Raw genomic sequence first — 23,339 nt, forward strand, 5'->3', positions numbered from 1 at the left:
ACAAAAGATCTACTAAATCTCCCCTACAAATTACAACTTAAACATTTTCTTTTCCTCAAAGACAACTTTCTCCCACTCCTCTTGTACCTCTTCAATTATTTCACTGATCCCCTAAGAAAGCTGTCGTCCCACTTACACTCAAATTATTGAATGGTTTGTGCCAGCTTTACACCGAGGGTTTCTATTACTAATTTAGCATCGGTCTGAATTGAAACTGCCCACGATTTCCTAAGAATACATTCACCATGATTCTTTTTCCTCAACATTTGTCTGAACTTGGCTTGTTATGGACAACCACAAAGAACTACCATCTTGAAATGATCATTATAATGAAACGCTGCAGCTAGCTTTGAAACACACTGTATGGAATTCCCAAATCAGTTTTTTGGCTTTCCAAACAGAGTTGCTTTCCTCTATGCAACAACTCTCCCCTTGGAAGCAATGGAACTGGCAGGGCACTCTTCTAAGCAGGTATTTCAACCTGACAATAAAATCTCAGCTTTCTTCAAGGCTAGTTCAGTCAAGGGAGCCCTTTTCTTATTTACACTAATACCCTCTACTCACTCTCTCCTCAAAATGCATCTACCAGCAGCTCTGCCATCCCTCTACTCTTGCTTCTTTAGTAAGAGTTGCCTCTTTTGTGTCTTCTGTCATTTCAAATATTCTCTTCTACTCTGAGACCTAGCAACTTGGCTCTGTCCACACATCATGCTCTGTCCTGTCTTCTTTTTGTCTTTTTTTAAAAATACCAAGTTACTGTCAGCTTGAAAACCAGTCTGGTAAGACAGATGGCCAGATATACATCACAAAAGTGAACCAGAGACATATTCAAACTTTTGTTAAAATGAAGAGTGAGGAAGAAGTCAGGTGGTCTGAAATATTTTCATCAGCTTACATTACAAAGAGTCTGCTTGAATGGGGAAGGAAAGCAGAACAGCCCTGCTCTGCATAAGTAAAGGTTCTGCAGACAGCCTTCCTTGGATCCCTCAGACTAGACATCCCACTCCTTCCCTGCCCACCTCTGGTGAGGTCTGGCACTGCCTGGAGCTTGAGTAGATCTGGTGGCTACCATTGGTCACAAGTGGCTGGATGAGGAGCTGCTGGCAGACCGACTGTCTTGGCTCCACCTCCACCAACCCCAACAGCACCTGAACAGCAATTGCTGCCGTGCTGGTTTTTTGTGAAAGGTGGTTGTGACACTAACAAAGCCAGAAGGGTCAGGGAAGGAACAGCAGCAGGGATGTGTTCCCAGATAGAAATGTGCATGTTGTCCTCTCCAGCAGTGGCAGGAACCTTAGCTGCAGACTGCCAGTCTCTGGAATTTCTCGGGTTCTTCTCTGTAGGTTCATTTTGGCTTTTTGTGTTAATCGCGTCAGGAGAAGTCATTTCAACTCATATGCCTTAAGGAGTAATTATATATTTAAATGATTAAACAAATCAGGAAGAAAACATATCTAGTCCAGAATGAAAGCAGTTAGCATGGAAATTCTTTTTTATGTTTTTATATTAGTATCACAAGTTGTTTGTAAATAACTTGCTCATTTTATATATGTAAGGAGTTCTGCCATGGCCTGCAAAAATAAATTAGGTTTTATTGGTGCCCGGGTATTTAATAACTTCTATTTATTTGCTGCAAGAGTGGAGAATTAAGATAGAGTAGTTTATTTCACCAAAAGACTGACAAATGCCTCATTAGACACTTATGGAACTGAAGCTAATTGTACGATTTTTTGTTGTATTAATTGTCACTGCCTGCTTAGCTGGCTAACACTGGTCATCAATACAGAGCTTTTTCCTTTCAGTCTCCAAAAGAGGTGTAAAAAAAAAAAAAAAGAAAGAATTTAAAGATAAACAGAACAGTATTTATTTCCTAATATAAACAAAAATACTATTTGGATTGGAGGAGCATGAGGGAGGAGTAAGAGAGGATTAATGTGCTGGCTGTTCCCCACTGGGGCCACCAATAACAATCAATTCCAAACAGCAGTCACCTCACATCATCTAACAGCTTGAATCGTCGATATTCAAAGATTCTCTACCCCCTTTTTTTTTGTTCAGATTAAATATCATTTAAATTGCATCCTTTTTTTTTATTTCGTCAGAGACATAAGGTCAGAATTGATTGAATATGTACTACCTGCATATAATGATTTCCAGTTTTTTACAATCATGTGCTAATGCTGCACAGTAATGGCCTATGGATGAAGAGACAGATGTACTACCAGTCATTCGCTACACATTTGCATTAACAAATCATCATTTAATTGAAGCCCATCCAACAAGTTTATGCTACTTAAATAAAGTTCCTTTCCATAAAAGATGCTGCAATGACACATGGTTGTTAACTGCAAGGTAAATAAAAAGTAGTATTTATTTTCTTGTCACTGGTTTAGGTAAGTATTAAAATGTACACTTATTAATTTGTATTTTGCCCAGAAATAAACCACCTGACATCTAACATAGCAATCCAAGCTAGTACTACTATGAGACAAGATAATTCACTTTTAGAAATAATCGTTTTGTAACACCACAATTTCATGCTTTACAGATTTTTATTTTCCCCCAAAATATATAATAGAACATAGTTTATATGAAGGCTATACATGAGTTGTGTGTTAATACATTTAGGCAAGCTCTAATAACACAAACCTCAAACCCTGCTGCTATCAACATGGGCTACAATTTTTTTTATGTCTCATTGTTGACTACAAACATTGGCACCACACTTAGAAACCTAGTTGCCTCCCTCCACAATTTAGATATTACTGCTTTCTTTTTAACACTGTCTAGGGAACAATTCAGGTAGGTTGTGATGCCCCTACATGTTTCAGATACAGAAAACCACTATCTATTCATTTCTCCTTTCAGAACATGTTGCAAAATATTAAAATCTGAGAAGAAAGCATGTCATAAAATGAGGAACCTATAAAACCAATTTTCTCTCCTTCTAGAGATGGTTTAACAGTACTTTCAGCATATTCAGTTCATGGTGCATTTTTGCATCTGCAAAGCAGAATAAAGCTATTTTGATACTGTCTGTTAAAATGACAAACAATACTTCGAAGCTAACATACTAGGACAAGGAAATATATTTTTAATTGTGTTTTTGGCTTAAATCTACATTTTCCAGCAACCACAATGTTTTAGGATGAAAGCTCTATATAAATGAAAGATGGTATTAGTAATAATAGTTGACATCCTTTACTATGCTGATATTGGCTTACATCTAAACACATCACTGAATTCTTTTTTACCTAAATACAAAAATAATCATCTATTTCCCTTTCCTGACGATACACTGAAAATAAAATATTTATTAAAAAAAAGGGAAAAAAAAGTATCTTAGGAAAACTAGAAAATTCATTCTGAGAGTGGGAAAAGACAGTTTTTTTCTAATCAGAGAAAACAGAATTTAAAGTTAAACAGATAAATTTTCCTTCCCTTCAGGAATGTGCAGGGATGGGAGGAGACAGGGGAGTCTCCAGGTTGACCTTTTGTTGTTGTTGTTACTGATGATGGAAAAAACTAAATTTCACCGTACCAAGATTGAAAGTACAATGTAGAACTCTGAAATGTATCTAAAAGCACACTGCAGCATACAAGAAGAGATAAAACCTAAGATTTATTTGTCTCAGACAAGGAACAGTGTATAAAAGCTACAAAATGCAATCCCATACAAAATAAACAGACATACAAAAAAACCCTACTGTGATTTGCCTGTATGTTCTCCAAGCTTTTTTTATATGCTAACTCAGAACAGTAATTACAGATCTTGCAAGTTGACTTCTGTTTTCCAGAACTACGAGTTGTACGTAAAACATGCCTTTTCATTGAAACAATTACAATTAATCAAAACAGTGAAAGCTAATACTACTCAAGTCCAACCTACTGCTGTGCCCAGCAATATATCAAACTGTCTGTTGTCAAACATACTAAACAAACTTTAACAGAATGTTTTCGCTACAAATAAGAGAAAACATGCTTGCTAAGTATTTTTTAGTCAAACTGCAACCTCAGTAATCCATTCTGTCACTGGATTTTAATTTGCAGTAGTCAATCACAGTCTCAGACAGATCCATATTTGACTACCAAGAGGTAACTCACTGGGACTAACAAATGAGTACCTGCAAATGACTACTATAGCCCCAAATTTGTTTAGGGATTTATATCTATGTACTCAGGTTTGTTCCTTTACACTGTCAACTTTTTTCAACAAGAGATTTTGAAATTAAAGAAAGAAGAAAAACAAAGACCATGTACTGTTTTCAATGCTACTGTCCTAGAAACACACCAGCTTAATAGTACTGTTTTCTTAAATGTTCATATTCATTTAAACTATTCATTTAAGCATTTATTGAAATCTTCATTACAGAGAAGCTTCTGCCTCAGAACCTGTCCATAAATTAACAAAAGCCTTTTTCCAGAAACTCAAATTCATATTAAACACAGACCACATCCACAATATAACTAATCCATGACATATTATAAATAGTCAACAAAAATAGATATACTTACACTTCTCATGGCACCTCCCCTGCCCTACCTAGGAGTCATAACTATCTTCCTAATAAAGAAATATGGCATTTGGTATCTGACAGAAAAAAACCTGTTTACCAGTCACTCTTTTTTGCAATTGGTAATCGATGCAGAAACTGAAGTTTTATATAAAAGAAGTGATACAGAGGACAGGAATATTGGAGTTTAACAAACAGATCAGGCCTTTATTACCAGCAAGCTCCATTATGGATTTGTGAGCTTTGTAAGCCAAGCTCCCCCAAGTGTAATTAAATTTTTATTTATAATGTGTTTGTGACTGTTAACTTTGTGTTGCCTCTGCTTGTTCCCCCCCCAAATCCAATGTGAAATAGTATTCCACATTTACTGCTGCAGAGAGCAGTGCTTTATTCAGTTGCTGATTTCATCTCTAGCCTTATAAGAGATGAGAAGTACAAATAAACATATTGTATATTATTTATACACAAACACCCGTGTCTTTAAGCATAGATATATACATATACACTCCTGCATGCAGACGCTCTAAGCCAAAACTGAGGACAAAAGAAGTACATGTCAGTTAAAATTGAACACATGTGAGCAAGCATCACTTTTTTCCCTACCAAGAGGACTATTTATCACATATTTATATCGTGGAGAGACATGAAAGCTCCAGTAAGATAGGGCGATGCAGCACTGCAGAGTACATTTTATGCCGCAAGCCATGTCTGAGATTAGTGTAAATGTACCAGGAAAAGGTTCTAAACTCCAACAAAGCTGGCATCCATGCTTTATTTTTTTGTTCATTTATGAGGAGGACTTCATGAAAAAGCCCTCTGACTCCAAGAATGTATTTTTTATTTTTTGCATTAACTCTGTTCCTGCTTTCATTCAGGTATTACCCTCCGGTACCAATACTTATATATAAAAAAAAAAGAAGCTTAATATAAGTAACCACAGGAGGATCTCTTCTCCCCTTGAAAAACTGCAAATAAAGATGTCAGCTATTGAGTATATTTGTGGCGTCTCCAGCAGCTGCTGTTAAATACCAGCTGGTCTAGCTGATTAAAATTACCTCCGAGTTGGTATTATAAAGATGCCTGGGCAGCGTTGCTGTATTAATGGATTATTGAGTGAGCGATGAAAACCTTGGCCAGCTGATGCGTTTTATTACAGATAGGCTTTATGATGTGTAATCACTGTAATTTTTATAACTAGAGGAAACGGGAAAAAAAAGAAGAACCTTCTTTCTCCCCTTACTCATAGTGAAATCAGTTGAAACAGATTTTTTTTTTTTGCCAGTCTGTTACTTAGGAGTTAGCTAAATAATTTGGGTTTTAACAGTTTCTGCATATGTAAGACTTTATCCACACCTACACATACACAAAGAATGAGAAACTGTGTTCAAGGCTACCGTGTGTTTACCTGTTTTACATATGCTTAGGTTTACACATTGGATATTTATTTCATCCTTTGACTACCAGGCGAGTGCTGCAACTGGCCATATGAGATAAACCCTTGTGCATTATTTAATGACTGAGCTAGACTGCAAATACACCTCATATTCTCCAAGTTCAGCAATTCAGCTGGTGAGGTCTCATGTCTGGTCTCTCCATCTCTTCCCTCCCACATTCTCCTCCCCTTCCAGCAAAACCTTCACACAGTATGTCACTTAACCATCTCTCAAACTTTCTTCCCCCTTACTAACCACATATTTACCATGTTGTCTTGTCTTCTGATGGTAGTTTAGCTTGCTACCAAACTAAATGTGCTAATTATGAAAATCCTGTAACTGATAACCAGTATTTGAGGTTTAATAAAAAATAAATGACTGAGTACTTGGAAGATTCAGATATACTGGTGAAAAATTTTATTATAGATGACTTCTGTTGTGAGGTGCTTCAGCATTCAAGCCAATTCAAGCCAAATGCTATTTACTGAAAGCATCTCAAGAGAAAATACTTTTTTTCAGGAATTTTTTCAGGAATGGACACACACCAAAAGCCAACTAATGATACCTGAAATTTTTCAGTGGAATGGGAACTGCTGAAATGTAGAAAGAGTAAAATTAAGAAAAGGTCTTAAGCTATTAAAACTTTCTTTTGGAAACGTAGCATTGCTTGTCTTTTTCCACAGGAGATAATTAATATGAACTCTTTCAGAAAGTTAAGAAAACAAGTCTCTATAATGTTCATAAACTGATACAATTTACAAAATTTTACAGGAAGGACCCTATGAAATATAGCTGGGTATTATTCCAGCCCATAAAGTATAGAGACAAATTTTTGGGAGTCGCTACTACACCACATACATTCACCTGCAACCTCTATTGAGGATTTTTTTACTCATAAGGGTGTTTATGTGAAATCCTGTGGACAAATTATTTAAACAGTTTCCTAGAAGAAAAAGCTGCTCTAACTCCAACATTTAATAGATCAAAACATAAATTAGATCAAAGATGGATCAAAAGATAAGTTACAGCTAATTTAATGAATAAATTTGTTTAAGGCAAGGATTTTACAATGGACAATTTTTTTTTAAAATTTAAAGGTGAGTCTTAGAATTAAATTTTGGTCCATCCCAGACTAAAATCATCTAGGTACTCTCCTTTTTTTATTTTATGAGTAGAACCTAAGCTGTACTATGGTGCAAATGTGCTTTTCCAAGTCCAGCACCTGATAATCTGAGTATGATTATGCATCTCTGATGATTCATCTGGCTGTTTTGAAACACTTTTGCACTGCCATGACTAGCTATTGAAATAATGATGCTAGTTGTCTGCAAATGGAGGGAGAAAAGCATGTTCCACCAAGTAGATGTGCTGTAGATAAAAAAGAGCCTTTCCACTCTTTCTAATTTAATCTTTTTTTATGGAATTGTGTTATCATAGAGGTTGGAAAAGACCTCTAAGATCATCAAGTCCAGCCTAGCACTGCTATGACAAAATCACGTCCCTAAGTGCCACATCTACACCGCTCTTAAATACCTCCAGGGATGGCAACCCCACTACTTCCCTGGGCAGTCCATTCCAATGTTTGACAACCCTTTCCACAAAGAAATATTTTGCAACACAGAAGGTTGTTTCTGGAGAACACCTGAGCAGGGGTAAGGTAGATGGGCAAAGCCATTAGGACAGGCCAAGGAGGGATGTGTAAGGTGAAACTGCACCAAGCTGTCAAGCTGCACAGCTGCCTGCAGCACGTAATGACAGTTGTGCCAGTCTGAAGCACCTCAGCCTCGGGCTGTGCCAAGAGCAGCCGGCAGAGCCGCAGCCGCGGCTCACAGGGGCATCGCCATCCAGCACCTGCCGTGCCTCCATTTTACAGCTGCAGCCCGAGCGGATCCTGCAGCCAGAAACCTCTTTCAGAAGGGAGGTGCATTTTCACATTTGTTCCAATAAAGAAAAGAAAAGAAAAGAGTAAAATAGTGATGGTTTTTGTTCGGCAAACCCCCCACAGCTCCTATTTTCTCAAACCCTGTGACTTTCATCCTTCTGCCAGGAGCCAACAATGGGTCTGCAGCTTGCTGCCACAAGTGAAAAACAAACCTGAGAACAGCTGTCTGTCCCAGCTACTTTCTGGTTTTTCCTGGGGTGCATTCCATACACTTCTCTAAAAGCATTTATCCCTTGGGGCACAGCTTAGGCAGGGTTTGGTGGGGCGCTGGCCAGGCTGGGGCTGCTGTTTCCTAAGGAAACTGCTTGTACTCCATGCCTTGCCCCAGCATCAGGAGGGGGGAATTCAGCTTCTCTGAGCTCTCCTGCTGTATATTTTTCATGCATTTAGTGAATTTCCAACTTGAGCAACCCTCCCAAAAATAAATGACTAACCTGCCCTGAATCTTCAAGGCTTTGGGGGTATTTCTGGGCTGTAGCATGTAGAGGTGTCTTGGATCTACCCATGGATGGGAAAAATCATGTAGAGGTGTCTTAGATCTACCCATGGATGGGAAAAATCACCTTAGTGCAGAGGAAGACACAGTTATGGTTATGGTTTAGACATAGTGCTGACTTGAAATACTCCAAATTTCCCACAGAAGGACTACTTGAAGTAAAATTTATACCACTGTCATCCACAGGGATCCACACCAAGACACTCAACCGAAAGCACAGACAAAAGTAAATTATTATGTCTGAGAAGGAAAAATTAAAGGAAGGCAATCCTGTAAAAGCTAAAAGGATTACAATATGTTAAACAAGTATCTTTGCATTTGTGGTAAATACATATACATTGATAAGCTCTGAATTAATGGTCAATTTAACACGCATGCTAAATTCTACGCAAAACAAGATTCTTAATTCACTTGGGTTAATAAACATAAAATTCTGATAATTACAGATACAATAATGTCGTATGAGCACTTTAAACATATGCTGTGGGAATTAAATCCTGGCTATTCCTGCCCACTAAGGACCAGTTTTTAATCTTCGATGCATGATATGTAGTAATGGATTTTACGAGTTGACTTTTTTAAATTTGATGATCAGGTTAATGAAATTTATAATGATATTTTTCACACCAAGTTCAAAATAGTAGTTAACTCCTTGGCAGAGGAATTCAGATTGGACATGTAATGGATGTACCAGCAACTGCTGATGTGAAAGGATTAATCATCATTTTAGACTTTTATTAAATTAGATAAAATGGGATAGGCATGAATCAGAATATATAGCAATTAATCACTGGACTTTATTGAGTCTTTTAAAAATCTTATTTGCTCCTGAGTTGACAACTAATCTAGGCCATTCTGTACGAGTTTGACAAACTCTCCAGATAATGACTGTGACTAGAACATTAATAATATCGTCATTTAGCAAAAAATATTTATTCTGTATGTAAACTATTTTTTTTTAACATTTGTCGGTGTTGAAGGTAATATTAGTCACACCACAATATCGCAACTCAGCTCATCTTTTCCTATTGAAATCTTTTGCTTTTATAAATTTGCTTGGTTTTTTTTTTGAAATTTAGGTAATGGATAGACCAGTATGTACAGATGACCAAAGTTTTTGGTATATCCAACTAGCACTTAATGTAAACTGTTACAGCTATACACACTGGAATTGCTAGAAAATAAAAATTACTAAACTTTTGAAGTTTATTTATTGATCACTGAGAACCACCCCAGTTAAATTACCATAAACCTCAACATCACAACAACTACTAATCCAGCTAATAGGAATTAAGGGAGATGGAAGATACATAATAAGCATCTGGGGGATATGGAATTTATCCCATGAGTGTAGTAAAGAGCTCATAATTTAAGAGTGCCAAAACCCAAGTGCATCATGAAGGCCTTTCCTCACAAGTGACATTAATTGCATATCCCACAGATGCTTATTACATATTCTATTTATACCTCTGAGAAGAAAAATATTCGTTTAAAGTTTAAAGGTTTAGTACTGCTTAAACACAATGTAACACAGCTGTCTCATGATGTCACAGGGAATATCAAAGGCTGCAGCACAGAGTCATAATGTAAGAAATAGTTTAGACAGAAGATAAATCAGGGAATGTGTTTCAGCATGAGAGCCCCAGAGCTCAGACGTACATTAAAGCAGGATGTATAACTACGTACTTCAGCTGGATTTGGGATTACACCATTAAAAAGGTTTTTCTGATTATAATTACTGAAGTAAGAAAAAGGAGAATTAAATCTATTTCAATTATATTAAACAGCTTTTCAATAAGTAGCATGTCAAACCATTAATACTAATATATGAATGCTAAAGTCAAAGATGCCATTATCTTTTCTACCACTCAGTCTATAAAAATATAACCATCATCATTAATGTTTCTAGATATTAAGCATGCTTTTATGTTGTAAGTTTTCTGTGAGGACTGTTTTCTTCTGTTGACATTACTCTTTTGTGATTTCTCTCATAGATAAGTAAGACAATGAGAATTCTTTGATTCAAAATGTCCCATATACTTCTAGCCAGCTGTATTTCCATTAGTAAAAAAAAAAACCTGGACCTGATATTACTGATTTTGCATGTCATTCCTACATGTGCTTGTTGGAAATAGAATAAACTGCAAGGCTCAAGCTTAGACTCTACAGCTCACACAACATTCACTGTGCATGTTGTACACAATGAAAGACTTTGTTTGGACGTGTGGAATTTGGAGTTAAACACTGTAAAGATATTTCATAACATACAACATGTTACACAGTTCTGCTGCTACACTGCACATGTGGGTATGTGTATAGATTTATCCAAAGTATGAAAATATTTTTTTACTAATGTCTCCACTTCTGTGAATAAAAGCCTGGTGGCATTACTGGTAGGAGTAACAAGCAGTCAGAAGCTGCAGGAGTTTCATTACCATATTTTCTGCATTATATTATAATGTAAACTTAAAAACCAGAAAAAATGGAATTTCTTTTCTCTCTCTCCTTTCTCAATACCATGAGCAAAAGATACTGCTTCTGTGGCATTCAAAGATCATTGCACTGGACACTTCTTCAGACAATGAAGTATATAAAAGGTAATCAAAGGAAGTATGCTAACCATGGTCCTAATTTCAAATAAGGTGATAAGAAGTAAAGAAAAGCAGATCATTAAAAGTGACAGATGACAGTATAAAGGTCTATGAAAGGCGGCGCTCTCTCATGGATTCTCAAGCTGATGTTATATTGGGTGATGTCATTTTGCTTCTCTGAAATTTGGGAAGAATTGCTGTTCTGCTATCAATACATTCTATAGTGAACAACAAAGTCTAGGTGGATCCATGGCCTTTTTTCCTTAGAAACAGTGCTATCTGGGAGTTCAAGGGAGTCACCATCACCGACAGTCAATACCAAGCTGCAAATGCTGTGCTGAGAGTGTTTTCAGAGAAAGAATATAGAAGGGTAGCACCCTTGGCTTTCTGTAAAGATTCAAGTATGACTCGTTCATTGATTTCAAAATACGTATTGGAAAAAAGCTCCTACTTTTGTCTGCTTTTGTTCTTTTTCACTAGACAATTCCATTTTGCAATGCTGTGCACAGATTTTCTCTTCTTGCCAAAATCTGTGGAGTCTTCCTGCTAAGTTATGTACCTTAACCCTTTAGGGCCTCTTGCTATACATACATACATTCAGTATGAGGTGTGATGAAATATTATCCCCATTTTTACAGCTTTACTTTAGTGAAATAATTCTATTCTTAGAAATGTTTCTCAAACATAATTTTTCATGCTTTACCTAGACTAAAATATTGTGAATTCATACAATATGCAAAAGTTACACAAAATTGTGCACCCTAATTAACAGCACTACTCTTGAGCAACCTGTTCCTATGACCTGCGTTAATGGATTTTATTCTTCGGATATGGATGGCTTGCTTTAATATTTCATAGGGTACTTTTAAAAATTCTTGCTCAAAACCACACCAGAACCAGAAAAGATACTCAAGGCGTGCACCTATTTGGAAAAAGGCTTTTTTTTTTATTGATGAGGCTCCTACGACTCTAACAAGATGTTGGAAAGAGGTTTACAAGGTCATGGAGAACTACTATCCAGCTCACCCATTTTAAAAATTAGGACAGACTGCTGCATTATTTTCAGGGCAGGGTCTTTTACTGTTGCATGGACTTCCAACTCTGTTATGTATCTTTCTAACTCAAGAACTCCCAATAAAAAAAAACTGCCAGAGGAAATTCAGAATACGTAAGGGGAATTATATAGGTTGTCTGTAGGATTCCCTGCCTTTTCCCCCCTCCCTTGCCCAAACCCCTCACCTCCATCTGTAATATCCAGTTAGGCTGAAGGGCAGGGAGAGCACTGTCTATAGGGGTAGAAATGGCTATCCAAAAACTAATCTTGGTATCTGAAGTGGAAGCAGAGTGACTTGACTACCTGGTGAATTATTACTTTGGTGCAGAGAAAACCCAAAAAGGAAGTATTCTTCCCAATGCTGACACTATATACTGCCTTTCATTTTCCCAATTAACTGCATTCTACTGGGCAATCAGATGCTTTTAGAGAAAATGCAGACTGGCCATATTCCTACAGAATTACTATTTCACTAATTTTCAACAACATTTTCATTAGTGATGAATTGTGGTTTCAGGATATAATTTTCTGCTAAAATGAAAAACTCAGATGAAAATGACCCTGAAGAGACAGATGATTAACATGTCCTAGGCTAAAGAAAACTTGGACTGAAGACTGTGCTATCCCTAAAGTTGACATCCCATACCTCAAGGCAGTTCACGACCAATTGCTTTCTTCTCAAATGCAATTCCTTGTCATCGTTCTCCCCACCTAGAAAAATCCAAAATGGCCTAGTTTGTTCTGACATGGAATAATGACTAAGTATTAAAACCTTAGGGTTTTTTTAAAGAGATTACCTCTGCTTCCAACAGGCCAACATTATGCATTTAAGTATTTCTTGCTGATCTGTTTAAAGATTTCAAACAAAATTTTCTTAGCTGCATTACCCGCTAGATCCCAGTTTGGTATAACTTCCAAATTTTGCAATTTACTCATTAAATTGTGTTTACTATCCCTTACCACTGGTCTTGTTGGATTGTAGCAGAGGGTCTGCTTTGTGTGGCTCTTTTTAAAGTGCATCAAGATGACACAAAAGATTTCAAGATGTTTCTATTAGCCTTCAGACAACTTTTGGACATTGACTTTTATCTAAAGGACTGATGACAGGATGATCCTTCCCTGCTGGATAGTGCACATGGTTGTCTTCAATACTTCATTATAATTTCTGATGTATATCTTCACAGGAAAATTAAGGAGTTGCTAGTCACATGTGCTTACATGCCCATACTAACTTGATTCATACAGACTCAGTAAGAATAAGCAGTGATGGAGCACTGGTTAACCAATACATAAATTATCCACAGGACTGGATTCTACAGGAAATGTCTTGGCTACTAGAAAATGCTTAAGTCCAAAGTGCTGTATTTTGCCTCCTAACATCATGTCAGCATGGGCATGTTAGCACAGTTTCATTTTTTTAGGCATATGCTGAGATAATTATTTTCTGCAACAGTTACTTGACCTACTTATTGCCTTTTTTGTACCAGTTCCCAAGATGAGTTTGGTAGACTAAGTTCCATGTCATTGAAAGAAACAAAATAATGCACTAAATTAAACAGTACCTGGTTAATCTGATGTGATTTAAGCATAAGGAAAATAAAAGGGAGGTAAATACTTGCTATATGGCACCTTAAATTCCTTACTAGAGTAGAACTTCTCTAGACATTGTTCTCCTTTTATAGTCAACAGCTACTGTCTACGTAAGTAAAAAAAAAACCAAAAACCAAACCAAAACAAAACGAAAAAAAACCCAAAAAACAAAGAAAAAAAAAAAAAAGGACAAAGACAGCCTTCCAAGCACCTGTCTATATTCCTACTAAATTCATCACAGATTTAAGAAGATACTAATTCTATTGAAATCCAGTGGTCTCTAAGCCTATTTATGTTCAATGCTACTAAGTTTTTTCTTCTCAGGGTATGCAACAAAAGTCAAAATGGAAGCTTTCTTGCTTGTTTCCTGCCCAGATAAAGAAAACTCCCCATACTTCATATGGGAAGCACATCACCTGCATCAAGGAGCATCAAAACGACAAATCTGCATTCCATCCTCACAGACATCCAGTACTACTCATTATCATCTCAGCACATAATTATGCAGCAGGAGAGTAAAACTCTGACAAACACTTTTGACACCTCAACCAATCCTTCATTCTGTTTATAGAGTGGTCTTTTACAGTATTTACATGTTAAAATCTTAAAGTCAGAGGTAAAACTAAAATACTATTTGTGATAGTTGGGAAAAAGGATAAAAATCACAAGTTCATAATCCTTTTAACCTAATACACAACGAGAAGCAGCACAAAATGAAATATACGTTTTTTTCAATCAAAGAACTAAAGAACTTCTTGAGGAACTCAACAATGAGGAACAGGTATCTATCACTTAAGAACATGAAAGGGTGAGTAGCCTTACTTCAAAACAGAAGAATAACAACTTTTAGAGTTAAGCAGGATTTGCTTGCTGTCTGAGGTAAGATACCTACCCTTATCTCCAAGAATTGTCCTCGTTTAAATTCCTTTTTTGCAAAAAGGAAGTAATTTGAATTAGTAAACCAGTGCAGTACAATTGGTATGGCAGCAGTAGCTGAGGCAATACATGTCTCCATCAAAATACACGGTAGCTTCCTAAAGTAGCTTCAGATGTTTCCTTCTGTCAGTAACTTAGAAAGGTTTTCTCTTACAGTATATACAAGACAGAATTCATAGTAACATCTTCAGATGCCTGAGCCAGTCTCCAAAAAATCTATTTAAAAATCCAGTAGAGTATCTTGTAATTTGGGGACCAAGAGTGGACATCCACATTTCTTAGAAAGGCCTGGTCATCTGGCACTAAATCCTCACCAAGTCATCTACTGAGAGACAAGCTGGGATTTATAGTCCATTAAAATCTGTTTTATATATAATGCTTTGTTTAATTCAAACAGAAAATAAGTACTGGAAATCAACAGCAGTTCCAGATACTAAGTTCATGATTAATTTGGTCCTGAACATTCAAATAAGAATTACTGCTTTGTTCAGAAAGACTTTGTATTTGCTTAGTCTTACCCATTTCTAGATACTCACTGCCAGATAACTTGCCTTCTAATAGCAAGGCCAGATTTTGGTGGTTACTCTACTACGTGCACAATACCTCCAAGTTGCTTTCATTGTAATTGCTGTCCAATTGATTGATGACACTGGATTAAAAGCTACAGAGGAAATGCAATGGCTTTGGATCAAGTAATATATTATCTCATTTTCTTTTGGTGTGAGAATCCAAAATAAACTCAGGGGTCCTGCATGATCTGAGAAGTTCTCCTCAGCAATACTGATCTTTGACCTACTTTTTCTGTGGATCATAAAGATTTCTTATTGTAAGATAACCAGTAGGATTATTTTTTTTTTCCAGATACAATGAATATGATTTATGTTCCTTTACTATACAAGTAAAATCTTTTAAATTCTCCCTCCAGAGACCAATCTGATTACGCAAAAGAATACTGCCTGGTACCATAATGGCACGGGTGAGAAACTAAAACAGGTGGATGCCCCACAGCAGTGCTCACAGCAAAGCAAGTAAGAATAGTAATAGTGGAACAGCACATCTGCTGTCGACTTCACCGTAACATAACCTTTCCAATGCTACCTTCAGATCCACACTCGTGCCTGGTTCCTTGCAACTCACTTTGCACCCTTCTCTTTTGTTTTGTATTTCTTCATTAGCTGCCTGAGGAGGGCTTTCCTCCTGAAGAGCTGGGGCAGTGGCAGACTGCAGCCCAAGTGCCTCTCGAGGGGCAGTGGGCAGCGTCTCCGTGGCCGCAGAGCAGAGCGGCTGCGCAAGGCAGAGCCATCGCTGCCAGTGTCCTGAGAGGGTCCTGGTGCTGAGCTAATGCCACCATGAAATATCTACACTCACTTCTGCAAGTGCTTTACTGTCTGCTGGATATGTGCTTAGGAACAGTATGCTTTACCAGTATAATACTGCTATCAGTGTTATGATGCAGAAGCTGGTGAGTTTATGCCAACATTTAATTTTTGTTCCTAAATAAAGCTTTTTATCCTTATACCTTGTCACTGTCTTTCTGTGTATTACTTCTGTACAACTGTATCATAGATATATTTACATGATGTGGCTGTACTTATTGCAGGCAGTTCCACAAGAAATTCATTTGGTGCAATATAATTCTCCCTCAGTACATAAAACAAAATAAAGTGGTAATAATATTATGTGGGACATTTCCAAATGATTCATCTTTTCAGTGAAATGTAAAAGAAGTTGCCTACTACAAATTCCTTTTAAATGGAAGATAATGTCCTAAAATACAGGTATATAAAGACTTTTCTCAAGCCCTGTCCTTTCTCAAGCAGAGAGCCTAACCTGCTTAATTTGTCCCTGCAAACCCTGGCCACTGTGGAAATGCAGTATCATTTTGCAATATTTTGTACTTTAACTTGAATTAGATATAAGGGTCAAAGAAATTAACATCAGAGAGCCAGTTAATCTAGGACATTAATCATTGTTAACTCTTTTAATTTTAAAATTAAAATGAATATTCAATCTGTCAACCCTTCGGAATATCCAATCTTTATGTTCAATCCAAGCAATTTTTTCTTTTTGTTTAGAGAAAGGTTTATTATCAAGAAGCATGTCACTGAACTATTAATGTAATCAATTCAATTTTATTATCAAACCATTCTTGTACTTGACTTTACAAAGTACAAAATTAGGTATGATTAGATAATTATTATAGTTTGGTTAGACTATTCACGGTACTACCAGGAGAGTGAAACAATGTTATTCTGCAAAACATTATCTTGGGGTCCAGGCTAGAGACAAGGCAAAGAAAGAAGACAGAGGAATAAGGCAAAAACCCTTTATCTCTGTATTGCTTGCTCCATTTCAGCTGATATTAATAGCAGCTGAGTAATTATCAGAGGGACAAGCCGTGCTGACTGCAAGTGAATGAAAGTGCAGTCTCAAAATTTCCAAATACAGAAATTCCTGTGCTAAGGCTGCTGCTGTCTATGACATCAACTTGAACTTCCAGAGCATGGAAGTGTGGCACAGCCAGGGCCCCGTATACCATGCTGTACCTAAATGGGTTCTTTTCCCCATCAGCAATGGAATGAGACAGCCAGGGAATGTGAAGTCTGTTCACTGCTGCACTCTGGAAGAGAAGGCAATCTACTGCTCTCAGCTGAAACTTCAAAACAGGGCAGCAACCAAAATTAATGAGTTGTACCACGCATACTAAAATGCCTTGGTCTTGTAAGCAGGTAAGCATAATTTCAGGAAGTGTATAATCACATTTTATTGTAAAGGACAGTTTCTGAACATGGAAATGTACAACCAGCTGGGGTACCTGACCTCCCAGCGGAACAAGCCTTGCTAGTCTTTGAAAAATAAAAAGAAGCATTTGAAAACACCAAAGGATGGAATCAACTGTATAAAAATGCAAAGAATTGTTTTTGTGTTGCCCCAGAAGGTTATAGAAGGATGCAAAGCATAAAATGCTAACTTTTAAATAAGTGAACTTTATAACTTGAGCAAATTAGGGTAAACTGCTACTAAATACAGGCCTTTCATGTTGATCTAGGAACGCCATAATATCTTTTGAGCAAACTACCCAGTCTTCCTTCTATCCTGTGTATATTTTTGAGTGGTATCAAGGCTGACAGATGAGTATTTATTGTTGGTAAATCTTCTGTAAAACAATAAACCTTAACAAAAAACTCAGATGAATTCTGCAGTTTGGTTAGGTTAAGCAATTATTGATAAACCATGTTGTTTAAGAAATGCTGTTTCTAGTTCAAGAAATGTTAAATACAGGAAAAGATACAGTGTCTCAGACTGTCGGTGGGCTCACTACTGGAAATTACTACTCTGAAGAGTTCAGACATCATTAAAGGTGAGAATAATATAACATAATCATGCTCCTTTCCCTTTCTTTTTCTCCTGTCTTACACCGAATCAGAAATCAGAGAAGGATATGACCTCACAGGTAACCTACTTTCCTCTTCTACCAATGCAGACTCTGTCTTTATGATATCACCTATTTCTGAGAGCTTTTCAAAGCCTGTTTTTAAAACATTCTGATGGCTTTTCCTTCGTTAATTTTAATATATTATTTTAGTCTAACAGCTCCCTGTTAGTAAGGTTTTCCTGATAGTCAGCCTGAAGCTCTCTCTCATAATTCATTCTCTTAACTGTAAATTTCTTTATTCAGATTCAGTTCTATTTATGCCACACCAAACTGAATCATTCTTCTGTTATTATAATATTATGTTTAGAGCTAAAATATAATTTTTTTCTTCCAATTATTTCTCTTACTGAAAGGCAAAATCTTAAACTGACGTGAATACCTACATTTCAAATTATTTTTGCCCCAAAATATCTGTTTGCAAATTTCTGAAGTTTAACTTATTTTATTCTCTCTTTGTTTTCATAAGTCTTCATAAATGAAACAATGTATTTTTGTTTTCCTTGATATTTATACAGCCTACTTATTCATTACTACCCCCGAAGTTTATTAGGGATGTTTGCTTTCTCTTCCAGACTAGTGAAGATATTAAGAAAATACACTATGCAAAAAATATAGCAATAGGACAATCTGTCCTTTTTGTACTTGAGTTTACTTGGCTTGTTTCCCCCCCATAGGTAACTCATACCTATAAAAAATGTGTATTTAAGTAAGATTTGTAGAATGACATTTATCTTCCTAATGTAAGGTATTAATAAGTAGCTCAACTCTTCTCTTGAGGGTATATTATGTTGCAGCACTTTTTCATTTTTCAGTAACATCAAATTAGACTTTAGTGTTAAGTACTGCAGTTATGGCCTGACATTTACACAGTCACCTTTTCCTTCCCTTTCTCTATTTTCTATTGAGTTGTTACAATCTACAACTGCATTTGGAAATTCACACCTACAACTTTTTTTTTTTTCATTTAAGGCAAAATCAATCTTACTTTAAATCACTGCAAAAACAAAATCAAAAAGTGTCATTTTCTCGGTCCCTGCAAGGGCATATATGGCTTGCCAGCTCCTTAAGGAATGATCAAAATGAAGCAAATTTCTAGAATCCCAGACAATGAAGGCAAGATTCTTCTTCAAAACCATGGTCATTTCACCATTACTCATGGTTCACACAAGTTGCACACTGTGTTGAGTCAGACTGACTACAGCAGCTATAAATAGTTCGGATTCAGTGCCGCACAAATGTGGATAAGGCCACATCCAAAGTCACACCTGGCCCAATAAGTCCCCCTGGAATGGGGGTATTCAATACACAATCAACTGACTAGACATGAAGCAGCTTCATGGAAAAGGGAATACTTGGGCTGACTCTGTACACAATTTATTTTACCTATGTCTTTACTTTTAACATGCCACTCCCCCTGTATTACCAGCATCCAAAACCCCAAACAAAACAGGGAAAAGTTCACTGATGTTAAACTGGTGATAAAAGTAAGTAAACAAACCACTCAATGCTAATAGTTTTTTATATCCTATTATCCCATATGTTCTTACAAGAGAACTCCAAGCAGACTCTGTACTTGATTCAGAAAGTACAGGAGTCTTCATCAGGGTCTCTAATATGCAGCTGAATGGACTTTATCTGCACTGGAAATGCCAGTGTCACAACTGCAGCAGTAGGGTGGCATTTACTGTAATGCTGCAAAACAAATAAGTTCTAAGAGATAAGTACTTCTTTTTAGTCCCATTCCTCTAATCCAAAATTTAAGGGGAAAAATTTCCTAATATAGTGAAACAAAACCCCTAAGGAATTAAATCAAATAATGATTTGCAAACACTTACAGTCCATAAATCTGTGGAGCAATTTCCAGTCGGTTCAGATGCATATACAGCTCAATATCATGTTTCTTCAGCAGATGATCCTGAATTTGATTTACTTTTGCTACAATAGCAATAGATGGCCCCAAGTCCTGTGGCCTTGCAAAGGGCATAGGTGTTATCATCACATCTTTCTCCTGCAGACACAGATAACAGGGTGAAAAAAAAGAACAAACCATGAAGACTTACTATCTAAAGGGATTTTGTGCAGGAGATTTCATTTGTTGCAAACACTGGCTTCCAAATAAACATAGTAATAACTCATTTCTTTTACAGAAGAAGAGGAATCTCAAGCATCCACTTCTGCAGAAGGTATTGTGGGATTCTCCCTCCCAGGAGTGCCAAGGAGTGCCCGTCATTCTGCACATCAATTTTTAACGTGCATGCTTTACTTTTCATGCTCTGACAAAGTGTTGACAGCTTTATTTTAGCTTTAATATCAGCAGTCTGAGTCAGTCCAGAATAAAGCAGATGAATGGTAACTCAGTAGGGAATATATGCCCACAGAGGACAATAAATTGCATACCAAATAGGAAGTAACTTATTTTCAAACAATCCTTTCTAAACAGACTTCCCTTGCACAGAAAATCTGGTGGCTTTACCTTAAAACCTACACAGCTTTAACAAAGCATCAGAAACTTCTAAAGGAAAAGAGAAACAGAACAATGAGACAGCAGTTGGTTGGACCTGAGGGCTGTGCAAACTATGCCATGACCTACAACACAACACACATCAAGTGAAAACCAGAGGAGTATTAGCATCCTTGAACAGGAACTGCTTTAAATTCATTCTTCTTGCAAAAGAGTGAAGTATTATTGAAAAAGAGACAGAATGCTAGAAAGAAATGCAAGTAATGAACTGCACTGAATTGGAAACATGTAAAAAGGAGAACCAAAAATAAAAAAGGACAGGTCAAACCTATCAAGAGAAAGATAGGGGGGGCAGGAAAATAGAGAATTAAACTGTTAGGAACAATGTTGAGGTTATAAAAGAGGGAAACGTGGAACAGTAAGAAGAGAAGAATTTTGCAATGACTTTGCTACAATCTGTCATCATGACCTCTGACCCAAAAGCTTCACTTTGAAAAACAGCTGCTGTTTTTCTACACTTTTGCTCACTATATTAACAGAGAATCATTATCCAGCTCAAAGGATTAATAATTTCAGGAGGCTTCACTGCACTTTACATTGTTTAGACACAATTTCACTTGTTTCAATATTATGAAAAGAGCATTATTTTTAACATTCAATAACAAAGAAAATTTGTTTTTGTTGTGTAAACTATTCCCAGTGTAACTTTCTATGGTTATTTCAAAATCCCTTACAACATGGTTTAACATAAAAATGGGCAGTGAACATTTAATAATGTCTACCAAAAAGTCTATTTTTGTGTTGATCTTCTTTGCTTGCAGTACCTTTTCCTAATTACTTGATTTCTGTACTGCAGAAAATATGGTAGGATGTTGAGCAGCGATTTCAGGTAATATGTTTCTATTTAAGGACCTGATTGATTATAAATTGTATCTTAAAATCTGCTTAATTGTTGCTTTGCTATGGCAATTGCAGCGAAGGGACTGATCTGTCTATTCTAGTGTGGTAGTTTAACCATGGTATTGTGGTACAAAGACATATTCATTTAAGATATTCCAGCAAATCACTTGACAAAAGCTCCCTCAGACTGTCAAATAAAGCTCACTGACATAGCATGTATTTCTTCAAAATCTTTGCTATTCTAACAAACAGGAATTTAAAATAAAACATCTAGTGTCTTAGAGACCAATAGACAATGCTGTTACTTACTTAAATACTGAAGTTCTTCACAGCTGCAGGTACATTGAGAAAGGATATTTCTCCTACCTTATTTTAAAAATTATTCTAGTAAATTCTCTCTTACCAAGCTGGGCAGTATTCTTTGTGCCCCAAATTTTGTTTCTGCATTGTAGTGGCTATTTCCTATAATTTCAGATCCATTTCATTATTTTCTTGGTCATATGCAAGAATGCAAAATATTGAAAATATTTTAGGTATCCACTAATCTTCTATATATAAAACTACTCTTAAAGCCTTTTAAGAGGCTTTAAGCCTAATATTGTGTTAATGTTAAATGTCAGTCTTTATTATTTTTTTTCATAAACATGTGGATTTATCTTTGAAACCAATCACAAAAGTCTGTCACTCTACATATTTGTAGACTGTGCATATTCTATCATTTGGCACACATCTGGGGTATGAACTTTATTGTGGTTTATTCAAACTTCAGCTTCACCACTTCATGCATTCAGAACTCTGATGACTCTGAAGACCTGTGTTTTTAAGCTTTTCTTTATTATAGGTATAAAACCTTATGTGGAAAGCTCAGCATCAGAATCCCTCTGCTTATTTGAACTTGTAATATGACAAGACTAGCTATTACTCAGTTTAGTCTTTACACCATTAGTTGTCTGTGGGTTTCAAGCCATCTTTACAAAATTACAAGACAGATTATTAAACCCTGGCTCAAGTGACGAAAGATTGTGAATATCAAAAACTAATGCAAGCTTCCACTGTGCCAAAATTTGAGTTATTTGTCACTTGCAGCATTTGTGCACCTTGGCATAATGCAGCACTGACACATTGCTGACTGTCAGACTGACTGACTATCAAACATGGCTAAGTGTATCCAATAGTATAAGCTGGCTTGCCATTTCTAAAAGCACGAGATAAGTAAATGGTATCCATCAAAATGCAGTTTATCAGCATCTCAGAAATTAACCCTATTAACAGAAATCTTCAAGGCATGACAGAATCTGCGAGGAAGCAGCTGCAGCCAATAACTCAGCATTGCCTGTCCATGCCTCCTGATTCCGTGTACTCCACCAAGAAGCTCGGTGGAAGACTAGACTGCAACAAAGTCATGTCTGTTTTCTTCTCTCATGCAATTTGGTTGAGAAAATGACAATACCTCTAGTCAGTTGAAATTGCTCCAAAAATCACATAGCTGGTGTGAAACAAACAGCCCAAACAGAAAGATGCTCAAATAAACTAATAAAACTAAGCCGCCAAAATGTTTAACTAGAAATGACTCACAGTGCTTGTGCCTAAAGCCAAGTGGACAACACAATACTGTGCTCCTGCTCATACTCACTACATAATTATTTGCCATGTGAGAGAAAACACCCATTTTCTTTTTGTGAGCCTTCAGGTCTTGAGAAAAGATTTGAGTGCATGTGTTTAGTCATCTATTACTAACATCTATGAAACAGAAATGATCAATACTAAAAGAATGTGGTTCACAGTAGAAAGGAAAAATGAGGGACGGCTCAGAATGTGCTGTATTGTTTATAGGACAGCACCAGATTCACCCCTAAGGACAGTTAAAATATGAATACCAGTGAAATGCAGCTGAAAACTTTAGCAGAGTAGTAGGAACAGAGTCACCAAGTGCTGTCACAAAACATTACCTACCACAACACAAACTGGAATGGCTGGTAGTCGATA

General features: G+C 36.6%; 1 protein-coding gene across 9 annotated transcripts in view; it reads right to left on the reverse strand.

Annotated features, from left to right (window-relative positions):
* Window positions 1-23,339, reverse strand: part of TBC1D5 (TBC1 domain family member 5) — a 316,933-nt gene that overhangs the window by 101,275 nt on the left and 192,319 nt on the right. For all 9 annotated transcript variants that reach the window (XM_038126951.1, XM_038126953.1, XM_038126952.1 and 6 more), the window contains one exon: window positions 19,828-20,000. In XM_038126951.1, coding sequence (XP_037982879.1) covers window positions 19,828-20,000 — 173 coding nt within the window. The remainder of the gene's footprint in view (window positions 1-19,827; window positions 20,001-23,339) is intronic.

This window comes from Motacilla alba, chromosome 2 (genome assembly GCF_015832195.1).
Source record: "Motacilla alba alba isolate MOTALB_02 chromosome 2, Motacilla_alba_V1.0_pri, whole genome shotgun sequence".
Lineage (NCBI taxonomy): Eukaryota > Metazoa > Chordata > Aves > Passeriformes > Motacillidae > Motacilla > Motacilla alba.